Here is a 20,047-nt window from a genome sequence, read left to right as displayed (position 1 = left end):
ACTCTATTGTGAAAAAGGCCCAGCAGAGGCTGTACTTTCTTCGCCAGCTGAGGAAGTTCAACCTGCCACAGAACTTACTGAAACAGTTCTACTCCGCCATCATTGAATCCATCCTCTGCACCTCAATAACTGTCTGGTTCAGCTCAGCTACCAAATCTGACCTCAGAAGACTACGGAGAGTAGTCCGGACTGCTGAGCGAATCATTGGTACAACCCTCCCCAATCTCCAAGAACTGTACTTATCCAGAGTGAGCAAAAGGGCTGGTAAAATCACTCTGGACTCCTCACATCCAGCACACTGCCTCTTCGAACTGTTACCGTCTGGTCGACGCTACAGAGCTCTGTGCGAACAGTTTCTTCCCTCAGGCAATCCATCTCATGAACACTTGACAATAAAACGCGGAACACACAACTCTATTATTTATTCACCACACTTGCTTACTTTTTTATCTAATTTTTTAATTTCAAATTTGCACATATCAGACCTGTACACACATAATTGTCTATATTATATGTTGTGTTTTTGCTGCTTTGTACATTGCCTATTTGGATATTTGGATATTATTCTTTATTATCTGTGTCCTGTCCTGTTGCTGTCTCTCTGTTGCACTGTGGAGCTTCTGTCACTATAACAAATTCCTCGTATGTGTAAACGTACTTGGCCAATAAAGCTCATTCTGATTCTGTTTCTGATTCTGAAAAAAAGCTATAATCAGTTATGTTGTCTGCAGTGTATGATGACTTAATCTCTTATTTACATCGCATGTACATCTGCACTTTGTTCGCCGAATTCGCCGACGTGCACTGATCAAAACTTTTGAGTATCAGGGATACCAGACATGCGTAATCTCTTCAGAACATTTAATTCTCTCCTCTGTCCCCCTCCTCGACCTCCCACCACTTTGATAACCGCTGATGACTTTGCCTCTTTTTTCACAGACAAAACTAGAACAATCAGCAACCAGTTCTCAACTCCGCAGGACCTCCGATCAACCACATCCACCGCTCTAGCTCCCATCTTCTCCTTCTGTCCCCTCACCGAGGCAGAAGTATCCAAACTTCTCCTCTCCAGCCATCCTGCAACATGTCCTCTCGACCCGATCCCCTCACATCTTCTCCAAACAATCTCTCCCACACTCTTACCGGCACTCACACACATTATCAACACATCTCTCCTCACAGGCATCTTCCCCACAGCATTCAAGCAGGCTCGGGTAACCCCACTGATCAAAAAACCTACATTAAATGCTTCTCTTTTAGATAACTACAGACCTGTCTCTCTCCTTCCATTCATAGGGAAAACACTCGAACGAGCTGTCTTCAACCAGCTCTCGCGGTTTCTTTCACAGTACAACAAGCTGGATGCTAAACAGTCAGGTTTCAGGAGTGGCCATTCAACAGAGACTGCGCTACTCTCAGTCACTGAAGCCCTGCGAACTGCAAAGGCTGATTCCAAATCGTCAGTCCTCATTCTGCTGGATCTCTCTGCTGCTTTTGACACTGTCAATCATCAGATTCTCCTGTCTACACTCTCTTCACTGGGCATCACTGGAATTCCACTTCGCTGGTTTGAATCCTATCTCACCGGTAGATCCTTCAGGGTGACCTGGGGAGGGGAGGTATCCAAACCACATCAACTGGTCACTGGAGTTCCTCAGGGATCGGTTCTTGGACCCCTCCTCTTCTCCACGTACACTACATCGCTGGGTCCCATCATACATGCACATGGCTTCTCCTATCACTGCTACGCCGATGACACGCAGCTCTATCTCTCTTTTCAACCAGATGACCCAACGGTAGCTGTACGGATCTCAGGCTGCCTGGCGGACATCTCGGCATGGATGAAAGAACATCACCTACAGCTCAACCTGGCAAAGACGGAACTTCTGGTCTTCCCTGCCACTCTGACTCTACGGCATGACTTCACGATTCAGTTCGGCTCATCAATGATTACCCCATCAACTTCGGTCAGAAATCTTGGTGTAATCTTTGATGACCAGCTGACCTTCAAAGAGCACATTGCAAAGACTGCTCGTTCCTGCAGGTTTGCACTACACAACATCAGAAAGATCAGGCCCTTTCTGACAGAGCATGCTGCGCAACTTCTTGTCCAGGCCCTGGTTGTTTCTAGACTGGACTACTGCAATGCTCTTCTGGCTGGTCTGCCATCAAACGCAATCAAACCTCTACAAATGATTCAGAATTCACTCGTTGACTGATCTTCAACGAGCCAAAAAGAGCGCATGTTACACCTCTCTTCATCTCCTTGCACTGGCTACCAGTGGCAGCTCGCATCCAGTTCAAGTCACTGATTCTTGCGTACAGATCTACCACAGGCTCTGCACCCTCCTACTTCCACTCACTATTACGAACCTACATCCCCTCCAGAAGTTTGAGATCTGCTAGTGAGCGACGCCTTGTGGTACCATCACAGAGAGGCTCAAAATCACTCTCCAGAACATTCTCGTTCACCATTCCTGGCTGGTGGAATAATCTTCCCACCCCTATCCGGAACGCCGGATCCCTGGCAACCTTCAAGCAACAACTGAAAACTCATCTCTTTCGGCAGTACTTGACTTCATCCTAAACTCAAAAAAAAAAAAACTTTCCCTCTATCTTTCTCTCCACCTACTAGCTTATACTTATTTGAACAATGACTGAGACTTGGTGTTACGAGCACTTCCTCTGTCTGACTGCCTCTTCAAGATGAATCGCTTTTTGTATTCCCCAATTGTAAGTCGCTTTGGATAAAAGCGTCTGCCAAATGACTAAATGTAAATGTAAATGTGGATGTTATTTAGCAAAATCCCCTTAAATAATAGAAATATTAAAGAAAAAAATTATTGAACTAAAGTCACAAACGTACAAATATATATTGGTGCGTATATTACTTGTCTTCATTTGTACATTAATAATCTACAAGAATTTGGGCTGTTTAATATTAGGATTTTGTCAAAAATCCCGACCATGGCCCCACCCTGCAACATCAAGCCCCGCCCCCAGCACCCCCCCCCAGATAAAATATGTTCCCGCGGTTATGCTCAGCCATATCATAACTAGTTACCTAGCTGGGGACTTAGTGCACGATGTAACTACAGAAGAGTCAAGCTTTAAATAGGAAAATTATCGAAACTCTTTGGTCATTTTTGAGCGAGATGCTAATGGTCTAATCCGATTCAATGATCTATGCTAAGCTAAACTAAAAGTGCTACCGCTAGACCCGGAGATCGGCTGAATGTATTCAAAAACGGTAAAACTCAACTGTTTAGGTTGTTTAGGGGAGTTGTAAAATGAGTCTATTTTCAAAAAAAGTGTAGTGTTCCTTTAAATGCATTCAAGATTTATGACAGTTTATGCTGGAAATTTTATTTTCATGTCTACAGTCTTACAAGGTCTACAGGTTAACAGTTAATAAATGGATCATAACTATTTAATAAATATAATTTAGTACTATCAAATCCCTTAAAAATACAAAATATTAAATAAAAACATTATCAAACTAAAATATAGTACAGTTATTTCAGTGAAATAAAAAAAAAAAACATTTGATATATACTTTGATATATAATTAATATAATGTACCGTATTGACCCGAATATAAGACAACCCCCCTTTTTCCAGATGTACCTTTTTGGTTTTCAAAAAAGGCTTTTTGAAAACCAAATCTTGTACAACACACTTTTTCTTAAATTATTTTCATATTGCATATATTTCCTATTTAAATTTTTGTTTTGAAAGTATGGTAAATACTGGTAAAATGTACCAACAATCACATTTAAAAATATACACTTTTTAATATACCATAAAAATAACAGGTAGCCCATCTGAATTATATAACATTTAGGCTATCCATCTCATAGTAGGTTAGGCTATACACATTTTATTAACAGTAGAAGTGAAATCTTATTGTAGTCTTCAAATATGGGTACTGTCTTGTTTTAAAATCACCTACAGAGGAAGTTTGATCCCATTAGGCTAACATGACAGTCATACGGGGGCTGAGAGAGCCCAACGCGCTGCAACATCAGAAAACACATGCAAATAGAAAAAGCACCAGCAAATCAAGAAAATATCTTCATCCGTTTGACAGCAGGTGCTGCAAATGCTCACAACACAAACAAATAAAGAATTCTATTTGCAGCACGTTTCTTTATTTGGTTGTGTTGTGAGCATTTGCAGCGCGTGTGTTGTCAAATTGATGAAGTTGTTTTCTTAATTTGCAGGTGTTTTTTCTATTTGAGCTCTCTCGGCCACCGTACAGTCATGACTCATGCTGCTGTAAGATTTTCTTTTTCTTTTGTTTTCACTCGCAATCTTTACAACACATTACATTACATAGACGACCGGGTTTTTTCACATGTATTTCCAAGAAAAAAACATTGTCTTATATTTGGGTCAATACGGTATTTTATATATACATTTTGAAATACAGCGCACAAGTCAAATTGAAATCTATCCAACATCACTTTTTGCATGTTGTGGAAGAAAAACACAGGTTTGGAAGGACATGAATATGAGTAAACCATGAAAAAATTATAATAATTCTATTCCTTCATGTAATGCTCATGGTAAACAACAACTCAACATAAAAAACACTACAAGATGTTTCCATAAAAGATGCCAGCTATCTTCTATTTTCGAACACCTGCTGTGAATAAACAATTCTAAAAGCCTCAGGTGAATCTGAAATGCTGCACTTTTTGCCATCAAATACGACGCTGTTGGACAAATCATCTGCTCAGTGAGTGCTGGCAAACAAACGTGGTTTTTGGTACTGAAAGCAATTCCAACAATCCTTTCAAAGAAATAGGTGAATTGTAAACTACCTCAGTGTGTGATAAAACTACTGCTGGGCAGAAGACCATTTAGCCTTGTTAAACGCATTAGAGGCAACCCTCGTCAAAGAGTTATTCACGTCAGAGCTCTGAGGTTGGTGCACCCCCCCCGGCTCCAAAATGAAATCGTACCATGCGATCACTAACGCATAATGCGGCTTCGGTGTACCGTAACCTTTCACCTTGTCTCCTGTGAAGAAAATAAAGCAGCTTACAGCAGCGCTCCAGCATCTTTGAGAAGTGTTTGAACAGCAGCTCGCTTACGAAAAACCAAGGACGGACTGCGATGCAATAAATTGCAGATTCACATTCCTGTTCTGTTGAGCTCTGACAATCCATATTTCATAGATAGAGTCAAAACAAGGCAAGTACTCTTTTCAGCTCTGATATGATGTAAACAATACTAGATGGCATCACTATCTGCAAAACAGCTGGATATCATGCAAGTGTGAAACAGAAAGTCTAGTTTGTAAATTACAAGGTTTTGACTACAAGATTTAGTTTCCTTACTTCAATTTAAGTCTTGTAAAGAGCAAAGGGGTGTGGCCTGCCACTCAAAATCAGACAGATGATTGACAGCTAGAGATCACTAAGAATGGAGGAGCAGCTACTGCAGGAAGGCATTCAGCCATATTGAGGTTTTGTAGACTTCATCTTTTCAGACTTTCTGATTTTAACCTGTCTTAAACTTCCAGTCTTGGTCACGTAAAAGAGTTACAAATTCCAAATACATTTTCTAAAAATCCTGAAAGTCTCATTAACTTGAACTCTATTTTTTTTTTTTTCTTCTCAAGAAAATGTGTTATTTGTAATGTGTACAAAATGTGTATTTTACGCATTTATACAGATTAAAATGTTTCTCAAGTAAATTAATTTTGTTTTAAGAATTTTTAGATACGGATATAAAATAAAATAAAAAATTAAAATGAGCTTCAAGTCATTTTTTCTTGATTTAAAGGTTTTTAGATATATAAAAAAAGAAATTGTAAAAAGAAATTGTAAGAATTTTAAATATACAAAAAAAAAAAATCAAATTTGCTTTTCATGTAAATTTATCTCGTTTTAAGGATGTTTAGATATTTATACTAATCCATCCATCCATATTGTTAACTTTTTAACCTATCTTAAACTATTTTTTAAGGTATTTATGTGATTACACCATTAATGTGATTTACTTTTCATACTTCATTGGCAATTTTTTTTCCAACTCACTAGATTTGTTTATACTTAAACTAAAAGCGAAAAAAAATCATTTGTCACTGGGTTACGGAAAACGTCATTCAGGATACATTGTCTGAAAAGTCTTATCTTATATATTTTGCTTCTCAAATAATTGTATGTTGTTTTATAGATGCTTATATATTTTTTACTGTTTCAGTGAATTTTGAGTAAATATTGTGTCCCAGTAGGTCTATGGCAACACAGTGTGAAAACTGAGGTAATCCTAAACAAAAGATTCCACTCTATCAAAATAAAGTTTAATGTTGCAGCAGAGACTCATTATGGATATTTTCATGCACACATAACCTCTGTGTCTGAAACTCACCAGCAGCCCGTTGGTGCCGTGGATGGTGACGCATCGGGAGAAGGTGTGATGAATGGACAGGCCTTTCACATAAGTTGGCGGGTCGTAGCCTCCCTTCTCATCCACATCCCCGTTCATATGGAAATGGACTGGGTAGTGACCCATAGACTGCTGCCCCATGTGCTTAAACTCCACCCCTTCCACATGCACCGAGCGGAAACCTCGCTCCGCCTGAAGAATAAAACATAAGAAATAAATTTTTTATTTTTTTTTAAATCACACTCTTTTGTGCTATTTTTGACTTTAATAAATTGTGTTCCTTAACATGGAAATTCGAAATCTGAAACTCGAGAATCTAGATGAAAGAACATCAAAAGTGAGAAATGTAAATATCATCACCCTTTCAGAATAAGATTTGAGACATGCACGCAAGTCTATGTGTGAATATATACAGGGGCGGGAAGTAAAGGTGTCAGCTAGATTGATTTCCTCTCTTCTCTCTTTCTCGCACGTCTGGCAGAATGTTCGCTTTCGGATTTCACGGCTGCCTTATTAGTGACCTACATCAGATCGTTTCAAGTCAAAGGACGTGAAACATGTTGCACGTCATATCTGCGCAACGCAGTAGAATGCGAATGAAAGTAAGATGATTTGACATTTCCCAGGGGAAGGTGGCACACTTTGGCTCCAATTAATGTCTTTCATCTTTTTGGATGGCCAAATGTACGGTTTCACCCCGACCTGACATTTCTCTAAATGTTTCATAAATTAGATTAAATGCCTGACAAATATCATAAGAATGTGACAGTATTGCATCAGAAGGCGTTTTTTATGACCTCCCTTGTGGTTGAAAACCATAAACACAAGCCCAAATCGTCCGGTCGGGTGTTAAGTGTCAGTGGGTTCATTGCTCTAAACAAGCAGGCCGAACATGTTTTCAATGGGTGTGTGAGTGAAGAGCATGTTTGACTGACATGATGAACCAAACACGGATACAGCTCTCATTAAATTACTGTACTCATTCCAACCAAATAATTAAACCATTGATGAGCCCGTCACCAATATTTTTGTTGTTGAACAGTTGTTTGATCTCATATAACCTAATGTAAGGGCCTGCAATAATGCGGTTTGACCAGTGTGGTGCAGTACAGCAAGACTATGATTCAGCTTTCCCACATGCAATCCAATTAAGAAGACACAGCATTATGTCATAGTACAAACGAAGCCAGACCAGTAGAGTTTGGGAAAGGTTCCTGCCCAAGTATGGGAGGAAAGAAATGAGACTGTGGATCTTTTGGCAATAAGGAATAATAAAACATGAAATAGTTGATATACAAGTACCATTGAGAAGAGAATAAAACTATTATAAAGGATCATACGCACAAAATATGGAAGGAATATTGGGATATAGACGACATCTATACAGTATACAAAAACATGTAGGCATGAGTATGAGGCTGAACAGGAACCCAAAGGAGGAGATGATAACTAAACATCTTAGAATAAACCATGTTGGATTAAATCTAACATCACATAGAATAGGAAAACAGGACTCCACACCTGCTGCAATGCACAAGAAATGGTAAAATGGTACCGTACAATAAAGTTAGAGATGCAAATTGGAAAACAAAACATTTGAGAACTAGAGAATTTGACACTGAAGAATTTGCTTGGGAAAATATCTGAGAAAGTGTGTAGTCTCCTAATAAATTAAATGAGAGAATTTAGTGTGTGGGCTTCTTCCCCTGTCCACTCTGCCAAGTTGGATTGCCAACCATCATTAAAACCAAAAGAAGAAGAGTTTGAGAAAGTTTTACAAACAGAAAATGTTGTCGTGTGAAGGCCCCAAAACACATTGCAAAGTTCTGTTTCGTTTTTCATTTAGGTTAAAAAAGAAGTTCGATATAAGCAAGCAGTGGTTTACTGTTAGTGAACATCCCGACGCTGCTGAGAGTGGCATTTAGATGGATGTGTGCTTTCTCTCAATAGTAAAATAAATACATAAACATGACAGCAGTGAGAAAACAGCAGTTAAGAAAGCATCTGATCATAGCAATGTGGCTCTGCAATCGACAATCCAGTAAATTCACGTAGCATCTATTCACATAGCGCTTTATACAACAGACTACTTTAAAGTACGCAGCTTTACTTTATTAAACATGAAAATCTGTGTCAGTGTCATTTCAGTTGAAATTACAACGTGATTTTCTGCTTTAGAGCAGCTCTACATTTATATTAAAATGTTTAGCATATGTATAACTCAATATTTTGATGAATTACAAAAGCTGAATAATCGATCAACTGTGAAATAAATGTGAAATAATCTTTAGATTAATCGATTATAAAAAATATTCATCTGTTGCAGCCCAAGTTGTTCTTAGTGATTGCCAAGGAGTTTTGAGAATGTTCAGTCTGGTTTCTAGGGTGTTGTTAAATGGTTGCTTCTAGGTGGAGACTAAAAACAAATAATAAACATGAATGCCTCAAAGACTTCAAAATAGTCTGTGAAATGAAATATCCTAGCAGTAATTATTTAAGTAATAAATGCTGAAACAAGTACACTGTTGAGAGCCATTTGGATTTGGAAGGACATGAGGTTTAGTAAACAATGACAGATTTAATATTTTTGGGCTAGTGTTCTTTATTAGCAAGAATTACAACAATTTACTTATTTGACCATTTATCACTTGTAAAATCATTACTGTGAGGCAGGTTTTGTCAAAAGCAGTTTCCTCACAACTTGAAAGACAGGATGGCCTAGTTGTTGCACATGGAAATGTCTTCTTGAGTGGAGAAACGGGACAACCTTCTGCATGACAGAGAAGGTGAGGAGGGGAAAGGAACAGTCAGATCTGGGCCAATTACTAGAGAGGTCAGACGCTTGAGTCGCCCCATCATGTACACACACACACATGCACACTGACAGGCCCTTCGCAGGAGCCAAAGCCAAAAAAAATGTCCGTTCTGCTAGTTTGACAGAATGTTAATGTCTAGCTAGAGGTGCCATCGCTGTAATATCTCATTCTGAAGGTGTGAACATCCATGTTCGGATGAGCTAGTGGACGGATGGAGGCATTACAAGACAATGGTAGATGGTATTTAACAAAGTAATGTGAGTTTGAAGTGACATGAGGGTCGGGTTACCTTAAGATGGCCACCAAATGTGTCGAAGGAGAAGAACTTGCAGGCTTCGTTGCCGTAACAGGTTGGCTCCATCTCGCCTCTAATCAAAATGTTGCGAGTCAGCAGTCCGACCTCTGCCCGCATGTCCACACCGTCCAACTCCTCTCCGATGTGAAGGTAAGCTGGTTTACCTGTCGTACACACACAAACACACGCAACTTCATCAAACCTCAGCTATATAATCTGTTATAATAGGTGCATCCCAATTTGCATATTAATCCATTATCCAATGCTGTTTTGTAGTATAAATATTGCAAGTAGTGCATTTACACTGAAAATTGTAAACAGAAAAAATGCACTTTAAATACCAGGATGATGCACTTATTTAATAAAACAAAAAATAAATAAATAAAGTGTCGAATGTTGAATATTTCTTGTTCTAAGCTGTTGCAGCTTTAATTATGTAAAGGACGGGAAGGGGCTATTAGACTTCAACGTAGAATGACAAAATAACTGTATAATATTTATTTACAACACATTTGCGTACATAGTGCACAAATACAATGTATAAATGTATAGCACATAATTTGATATACAACTATGTTTTGTACCATTTTTATGTTAATTTATTGCTTAATAATGTCTTCCATTTAATATGAATGAATGCTTTTTTATTATTTGTTGCTCTATTTATATAGTGTGAAGCAGAATATAATTGAATGCCTAATTTATACATATTTTGTGTCATTTATAATAATTCGAATCAGAACAGCAGTATTTTGTGTATGTGTACTATGACAAATTTCCATAGAAATATATATTTAATTGCATTTTATTGCCATCCCAAAAATAGTACTAAAAACATTATATCTGAACATGTATCATGGTTACCATACATGAAAAATATATACTGTAGATAGATAGAACGATAGATCGAGATGTTTATCACGTCTACCAGTAGAAATTCTCCCAGCCCCAGATATATCTCTCAATCAATCATTGTCTGATCTGTTTGTCTTCCTCCTCCTTCAGAAAAAGTCAGTCTCACACATAATATATGAAGTTCTCTGAGTTTCTGGACACCACAGGTTCTGCAGCAGGACTGAGATCTGGCAGCAGGCATACAGAGAAAAAGAGATTACGAGAGAAACAATACATGCAGATATGAGAAAAGCCGAGAGAGAAAAATAGGCCAAATGAGGAAGAGCAAGCAAGACAATTCTTGAGTTATCATATATTTTTGTGGGAATTTCATGGCTCAAATTGGAGAAGGCGTAGAGGGACAGAGAGAAAGAGAGAGATGTCATTCCACCCTTAGACGTTCTTGCAGCCTGACCCAGATACTGGGCTGAAGAGGCTCCAGGACTCAGAGCTCATCTGATAATCATAAACAGGGATGTCCAGTTTTCTCCTTTGAGATGAGATCATCTCAACGCTCATTTATTCATTTTTAAAATGACTACAGTCACTATACGGCTAGACCTCGAGTCTGTCTAACAATCAAGGTAGACTTACAGATGTGTCTGGCCCAGGAGCAGGACATGGAGAAAGAAAAATCACAAACCAGATCTCTTTAATATCTCAAATGCTTCTCCTTGGCACATAGAGATCTTTGCCAAAGTCTTCTGCTTCTCAGATTTTCCTGTGTAAAATACTTTAATAATTTCATACATTTAGGAAGAGAACTCAAAACTAATCTTATCTAAACGGCAAAGTGGAGTAGTTTTTTTTACGGTCCTGTATGAAAACCTTTAGGGTCCATAAAAAAGATAAAATAAAAATAAATTAATCTAGCAATATTATTATATAATATAATTTAAAATGATTAATTACAATAAAAAAATAATTTGTCATTAATTATATACATATACATATATATATATATATATAATTAATAATTTTTAGGGTCCATAAATTTAATGATATAAATTCATTTTAAATACAATTTAATCACATCAATATAACAGAGTTAACACTCCTTCAAAAAATACAGAGAAGCAGCGCTTTAAAAGGAGCAACATTATGAACATGGGTGCTGATTGTAGGCTAATTCTGTCATGTGACAATATTAAAGGTGCAATAGGAGATCTCGGAAAATGCTAACTTTAGCCTGATAGCACTGAGAGCGAACGTCCCACTCCCTGCAATCGCTGTCCAAAGCCACGGCCCCTGAACGCACATACACTCAAAGAGCAGAATACCAGAGACAACATTAAATTACTACAATCTTGCTACATCAACGGTTCCCAATTACAGTCCTCGCACCCACCCTGCTCTGCACATTTCATATGTATATCTTATCACGTCCAACCTTTGTTCTGTTCGACCATAAGTCATAAGTGCCCTGCGAAGTGGACATCACCAGATATTCCACCATGATTCCAGTTCAAAGCGCATGTTCCATACAAAGGGCATTAAAGTGTGTGAGACGTGAATTTAAATTTTATTTATTTACAGAGGTATATTATCTCACACTTCTCTAGTAAGTTTCGTCTGTGTGTGAAGACGTTGCACAGTGCAATCCGTGAGTGAATGTTCCGAAGTGAAATAAACTTCAACGGATTTCCCCTGCTCAGGGAGTAGGGAGCAATGAACACTGTGTAGGGAGCATGTCAATCGAAACACAGTGCATACACGTAGCTCTCTTCTAACGAGCTGGTAATCTGAATCAGGTGTGTTAACTAAGCGAAAAAATATGCAGAGCGGGGGGGGTGTGAGGACTGGAATTGGGAACCGCTGGGCTACATCGTGTGTCATTCACCGGTGAGAAAACTTTCATAGTACAGTTAGTAAAAGTACTACAATACCAGGAAGGAAGATTGGGTTGTTGATATTTACCTGCCATACTTGCTCTGTCTGCACAGCGTGCGTGAACACGCTGATGACGTATCGTGTCTGTGCAAACAGGGTGCGCAGAGGTATGTAAATACATATGTTGACAGACAGGTAGGAAAGACCATTAAAACGTTAATAAAATTAAGACTAACAACCAGAATAACAAAAAAATGTTTCTGAAGACAATCACCTGTTGCACCTTCAATTTGAGATCTCATCAAAAAGTGATTTTGCAATATTTGCAGCATCAACATATAATTTATGCTGTATTGATAAACACTTTGATGTGGTAAACCATCTTCCACAAAATAAATAAATAAATAATAAATAAATAAAATTACATAATACTCCTTGGATGAAACCTGGCCAATATCTCAAGGTGTAGTCAAATGTAAAAAGTCTGCAACAATTTCATTTTGAGCTCCAGAATTTCTAATCAAAATCCTCCCTATTCACTTAATTGAGAACTTGAGTTTCCTGAGCTTAGAAAGAAACACTTTTGGGTTTCTAAAATGAAGACAGATTTCATATCCCTGACTGTTTTCATTTAAAAACAAACAGCAGTCTGCAACTGCCTAATTGCTGCGTGCCATTTTATTGGCTGCATGCTGATAAGATGAAAGCTGATCTATTTCAATCACACACCTCAGTGTATCCACACGCTTAGAATCACCATCAAGTGAGCTGACGGCCAACTGGCACCAAACACACAGATGAGGAACGGGTCAAAGTTCAGAACAAACAGGGGTCAACAGATTGAAACTGCTTCCCGGCCAGCAGTGAGGCAAATCCAACAGATGGGTGTCTTTCCATTACCACACACACACACACACACACACACAGAGAGGAACCTGCAAATCCCACTGAGTCAACATCTATGTATCAAGTCTGAACCATTGCCTAGCAGTTTCTATGACACAATGAGCTTTGGTGCTCATGCAGGCAATAGGAGTTTGAATCTGGCTCAATGCATTTTCCAGTTTATTAGACAGTGCTCTGGCCGGTTGCTAGCACTTTGCTAAATGTCGACAGATTAAAATGAACATCATCAGTTCAAGTGAATCAAGAATCATTTTAAAAGAATGACTCATTGACGATTCATCACATGCATTCAGTTCCCAAAGAGAGTGTGAACAGATGAGGTGTTTTGAAAAATAGGATGGAAAAAGGAAAGAAGTGTACAAGCACATACCCTCACACACACACACATGCACACACTCGTCCTGTGACTCCACATCCATACCACCAAAATACTTACACACTCCACCAAAAATCATTAACACCTAATTCACAGCCAAGCAAAAATACTCACTGCCCATCAACACCCAGATAAATGACACACACAGAACGATGCTCCATCAACACATGATTGCTTGAAATGGAATGATCCAATCAGGGTGGGACGATGGGTGGGTTTGAACGAGTCTGACCCTCCTAATTAAAAGAATATTCTTGGTTGAGTTTAGCTCTATCACCAGTATCTGTGACATTTGTAAAAGCTATTTGAGATGAAAAGTTGTTTAAATAGTTAACAGTGGGACTTCAATTAGTTATGCATTATAAGTACTGTGGCTAGTTTTTTTTGTTTTTCTCCATATAAACAATAAAATAAAATACAATAAATTAAAACAATTTTTATAATATTATAATTAAAAAAATTATCTAAAATAAAAAGGATATAAAAAATAATATAAAATACCATTTAAAATAAAAAACTCATTTTATCATTTAATAAAACATGAAATCTTTAGATCTTGCTCCAAACATTAATAATACACAATGGTGTCCAGTCATGAAATAATATAAAATAAATCAAAATAGAAACTAAAATAAAAAGCTCTATATTTTATAAATACTATAACATATTTATAAAATATAGACTTTACTTTATATACTGTATAATATATTTCCGTGCTGAATGATGTGTACAATCAACAAAATAAAATAAAAAATAATATTTTATATTAATAATAAATAATAAAAATAAAATCATAACATAAAAATAATAAATATACAAAAATAATATAAAATAATAAAAATAGCAACGAAAATAAAAAACTCATATTTTATAAATGAAACCTAAAACTTGCTCCAAACTTTAATAATACACAATGGCGTCCAGTCATATAGGAGTTTGATGTTAAAATCCTGCCAAGCCAAAAAATAATCTACTCTAATATGAATAAAAATGCATAAGCTATCTTACCGTGCTGAATGAGGTTTATGATCAACATTTCTCTTGTTCTGTCCGCCTTCTTTTTTTTCACTGAACATATTGCAATGCATTCAGGGATTGTTTTCTACAAATTTAGTCTATAGAAGGCATTTCAGAAGACAGAACAATCACGCTGCCTATCTTTCTGAACAGCCTTTTGTGTTTTAATGCCTTAAAACGCTTCCACTGTGTGATTCGCACACTTGATACACTCGAGCTTGTTTCTAATGCTGAGCGATACGCGTTGAGACAAACAAACACACGCATTCGCTTAGCATGAGACAGGCATCTCCATAGACAACTGAAGAGGACTAAATGAGTTTCCTCAGGGCTGGAAAACTGTCTAATGGCTTTCATAGCAGTCTTAAAGTGAGAGAGCTTCCTACACTTCCGCATCAGAGACAGAAACACAGAGAGACAAGCGTTGGCCATCAATCTCCTGTGAGAGCATCATTAGCGCTGTATAACACGCATCTTTGAATTCGTCATGATGAATACACCAGGCGCTTTGTTTTTGTGACATCTTCCCTTGTTTGCCGTCGCCCACGTGTGATGCAAACCTGCTTTAATCGCGCAGGCAGTCGAGACAAATTACGACCCCGGCAGATAATGAATACGCGACCTCTGCTTCGTCAGAGTTCTCAGTGCGCAAACACATGCGCATGCACACATCCAGGCCTTGATTCTCAAGCAGACATGCATCCGGTGGCATTAAGGTCTTAATTATGGCCTCTATTGAGAAATTACCCAGTAAACACACACATTCACTGTCACACACACCGAACAGCCAGGGGTTGCTGTCAGAAGGACCTACGTGAGCAGACTTTCAATATGGTTCCAATTGTGTCCATCTTTAATTAGTGTGTGTGTGTGTGTGTGTCACAGTGATGTGCACACAATCTGAGCAGACCTTGACCTGTACTCTCAGTGACATCATATATATATATATATATATATATATATATATATATATATATATATATATATATATATATATTTATATATAGAATAACACCTCATTATCTTTAAGTTATGGAACAAACTGTATCCGAGGTGAGATGTTAATTCCCATTCGACAGACACTGCTTTCACACACACACACACACACACACACGTTGGTTTTTGTGGTTTATGGGGACTCTCCATAGGCGTAATGGTTTTTATACTGAACAAACTGTGTGTGCTATTGCCCTACACCAACCCTACACCTAAACTTAGCCCTCACAGGAGACTTTGTGCATTTTTAGATTTTCCAAAAAAACACCATTTAGTATGTTTTTTAAGCCTTTTGAATTACGGGGACATAGGCAGTGTCCTCATAATCCACCTTCATTTTGTAATACCTCTGTCATACCCATGTCATTATACAAATTTGTGTCCTCATAAACCACATAAACATGCACACACACACACACGCGCGCAGTTATTAGAAAACACGTCTGCATTATATACACTGCTATTGCACATACTTGCGATTAGTAATCAGAACAAACCACTAACACTAATTAACTTTGGAGTGAAACTCGTTCTGCGCAGGTTGGGATACTTCAAATGAAGTGGTACTTTTCTAAGCAATTAGACTTGATTTTCAATTCTCGGATGATAAAATACATTTAAAAAAAAAAAAGAAAAAAAAAAACAGCTGAAAGCTGAGCCATAGATTCCAGAATATTATTATTTGCTCACATTGTACAGAAATTGTTCAAATTACTCATATCCAGTCTTAAGGACTGACTGCCATTTTGCAAGTTATTATTTCATATCTGTTTTTTCAATATCTGGTATACACACGTGGTCAGAATTGTTGGTACCCTTGCTAAATATGATCAAAGAAGGCTGTGAAAATAAATGTGCATTGTTAATCCTTTTGATCTTTTTTTTTTTTTTTTTTTAATCACAAAAATCTAAGCTTTCATTGGAGAATAAGAATTTAAAATGGGGGGAAATATCATTATAAAATAAATGTTTTTTTCTCAAATACATGTTGGACACAATTATTAGTACCCCTATAAATTCTTATGAGTAAAATATCTCTGAAATATATTCCCATTCATTTTCACAATTTTGAGCACTCCAGGGTGATTATGAACATGAAATTATCCAGCCATGGCTTCCTGTTTCACAGAAATATAAATAGGAGGGAAAACAAAGCCCAAATGTGAACCTGAACCACAAAACCAGTAACGCCCGTTTCACACCGCAAGCATGAGCGGTGCGTGAGCAGCATGTATTTTTTTCGGCCTGCATGTTAACAAATGAGTGCATTCACACTGGGAGCAGGAGTAGAGCATGAGCGTCAAGCAGGAGTGTCGCAATCATTTCGGCCCCGAGTCTATTTTTGCTGTGCCGCTTACGCTGAATTAAAGCTACAGTGTATTGTTCTTGATCAATATTGACCGGATTAACATGAAAAATATCAAATGTCACCATAAAATCATGTAAGTGAGGTGTTACGTGTTTCACAATCACCATATGAACAATATAAATGAACAAAAAGACATCACGTCCGAGTTTTTGCCCAAACTTCAAAGGCCTGTTAAATTAATAAAACTAGAGGCATTTGTTAACTTTAAGATGACTATTTATCATGTAAACTACCTAAATACAGCATGTTATTTGCATATGTGTGTGGGACAGATGGGAGGGGGACACCGTACGGTTGCATCGCTGCAGAGTATGGCCATATCATACATCAAATGTACATGGCACGCTGTGTTCAGAGGAGAATGCTGGGAAATATGACAGACATGACAATACTTGTCTGTATTGCAGTATACACGCCGCGGTTCAGCTGCTCCTGCTCTGCATACGCACTGCTTCTGCGCTGCTTATGCTCTGCTAATGCGTGCAGTGTGAAATGGGCGTTAAGTCGCTGGGGTATATTTGTAGCAATAGCCAAAAATACATTGCATGGGTCAAAATCATATTTTCTTTTATGCCAAAAATCATTAGGATATTAAGTAAAGATCATGCTCCATGAAGATATTTTGTAAATTTCCTACTGTAAATATATCAAAACTTAATTTTTGATTAGTAATATGCATTGCTAAGAACTTCATTTGGACAAATTTAAGGCGATTTTCTCAGTATTTTGATTTTTTTTTTGTACCCTCAGATTCCAGATTTTCAAATAGTTGTATCTCGGCCAAATATTACCCTATCCTAACAAACCATACATCAATGGAAAGCTTATTTACTCAGCTTTCAGATGATGCATCAATCTCAATTTTGAAAAAATGACACTTAAGACTGGTTTTGTGGTCCAGGGTCACAAATTCCCTTAATCATCCATCACAATGAGAAAAACCAAAGAACATATTTCTGATGTGCAGCAAAAGATAATTGAGCTTCACAAATTAGTGAAGTGGCTTTAAGAAAAGAGCTAGAGCAGTGAAAATTTGGGGTTAGAAAGAAAGAAATGAAATCTTTTATTCAGCAAGGATGCATTCATGTATCAAATGTGACAGTTAAACCTGTGTTTTAATGTTATGAAAGATTCCTATTTCAAATAAATATTGTTCTTTTGAACTTTGTTATTCATCAAAAAATCCTGAAAATATTTATCAAGATTTTCACAAACATATGAAGCAGCACAACTGTTTTCAGTATTGATAATAAAAAAATATATATTATTAGCAAAATAGCAATCAAGCGTTTTAGAATGCAAATCGGCATATTAGAATATTAGAATGATTTCTGAAGGATGATGTGTAGGTGTGTTTGTGTTTGGTGTGTGTGTATGTATGTATGTATGTATACACACACACACACACACACACACACAAAATATAATTGTATATACATATATACAATATACAATATAAAAAATAGAGATCTGTTATAAATGGTCTAATAAATGGGCTTATATAAAATGCAAATATGTAATATATTATTTGAGCTGCAAATCAGCATATTAGAATGATTTCTGAAGGATCATGTGACACTGAAGACTGGAGTAATGATGCTGAAAATTCAGCTTTGCATCACAGAAATAAATTATTATGTATGTGTATATATACTGTGACAAGCGTCCCGATTACTCATCAGCGTTGCCCTGGAGACAAAATGGAAACACCTGCACCTCCTCATCAAGGCGGATCGGCCACACCTGGGGTTCGTTTGCCCGCGGCCAGATAAGCCGTGCGAGGCAGCACAACAGGGAGAGACGTCTCCGAAGAGGCTGAGAAACTAATGTGCTCTACTATTTTCGATTTCAGAACCCAGCGAGTGACCGATCCTGCCCTGCCCAGAGCACCGCACAGACGCACCGCACCAGGGAAGAAATCACACCGAAAGAGCACCGCCGCACCTCAGCCACACCCTTCATCCAGCATCCTCACTCTGTTAAATAAATCCACCCTCCGGGGTATTTATTTTGAGCTCTCCTTGTTGTGTGATTCTTACACTCCGCCACAGTGGTGGAGAATGCGGGCAGATTAGGAAGATTCTCACCAACAAGCAATCTCCACCAATTCTCACGGTTTTTTTCTCTTCTGTTTTTTTCCAGAAAGGCGAGTTCTCCTCCCCCAACGATGGAAGAGCTACTTCGCCAGCTTACCGAGGTCAGCCTACGCCAACACCAAATCGTCGAGCATCTCGTCACCCGACAGAGCGAGGCTGACCAGGAGCTTGCGGCGCTTCGCGTGGCCGCCAGCCAGCGCATTCCGTTACCGGATCCGAAGAGGCTGAGAAACTAATGTGCTCTACTATTTTCGATTTCAGAACCCAGCGAGTGACCGATCCTGCCCTGCCCAGAGCACCGCACAGACGCACCGCACCAGGGAAGAAATCACACCGAAAGAGCACCGCCGCACCTCAGCCACACCCTTCATCCAGCATCCTCACTCTGTTAAATAAATCCACCCTCCGGGGTATTTATTTTGAGCTCTCCTTGTTGTGTGATTCTTACACTCTGCCACAGTGGTGGAGAATGCGGGCAGATTAGGAAGATTCTCACCAACAAGCGATCTCCAACGATTCTCACGGTTTTTTTCTCTTCTGTTTTTTCCAGAAAGGCGAGTTCTCCTCCCCCAACGATGGAAGAGCTACTTCGCCAGCTTACCGAGGTCAGCCTACGCCAACAACAAATCGTCGAGCATCTCGTCACCCGACAGAGCGAGGCTGACCAGGAACTTGCGGCGCTTCGCGTGGCCGCCAGCCAGCGCGTTCCGTTACCGGATCCCCAGGTGCGGGCCGCACAACTGCTGCCCAAAATGACGGCACACGATGACGTGGAATCCTACCTGCAAATGTTTGAGACCACCGCCACCGCCGAGGGCTGGGATCCCGAAGATTGGGCTCGCGCACTGCCCCCTCTCCTTATCGGCGAGCCGCAACGGGCCTACTTCATCCTACCAGCCACTACGGCTGCAAACTACACCGAGGTGAAAAGGGAGATACTCGCTTGAGTAGGGCTGCGCGCATATCGTCAGGCCGTCGGTATGAGGAACCCCACCACCGTCCTGGAAGTTGTGGAGGCGATCGAGCTGGCCGAGGCGGCCCAACGACGCGAAG

At 38.7% G+C, this 20,047-nt stretch overlaps 1 protein-coding gene across 1 annotated transcript in view; it reads right to left on the bottom strand.

Moving 5' to 3' along the window:
• The window catches only part of LOC306857605 (cell migration-inducing and hyaluronan-binding protein-like), a 165,829-nt gene that overhangs the window by 36,263 nt on the left and 109,519 nt on the right, over nucleotides 1–20,047 (bottom strand). The window contains exons 12-13 of the mRNA XM_079397626.1: nucleotides 9,505–9,674; nucleotides 6,382–6,591 (exon numbers count right to left, since the gene is read on the bottom strand). Of these exons, the coding sequence (XP_079253752.1) occupies nucleotides 6,382–6,591; nucleotides 9,505–9,674 (380 nt within the window). The remainder of the gene's footprint in view (nucleotides 1–6,381; nucleotides 6,592–9,504; nucleotides 9,675–20,047) is intronic.

Source organism: Barbus barbus, assembly GCF_936440315.1.
Source record: "Barbus barbus genome assembly, chromosome: 1".
Classification (NCBI taxonomy): domain Eukaryota; kingdom Metazoa; phylum Chordata; class Actinopteri; order Cypriniformes; family Cyprinidae; genus Barbus; species Barbus barbus.
This window is presented reverse-complemented; position numbering and strand designations above follow the sequence as displayed.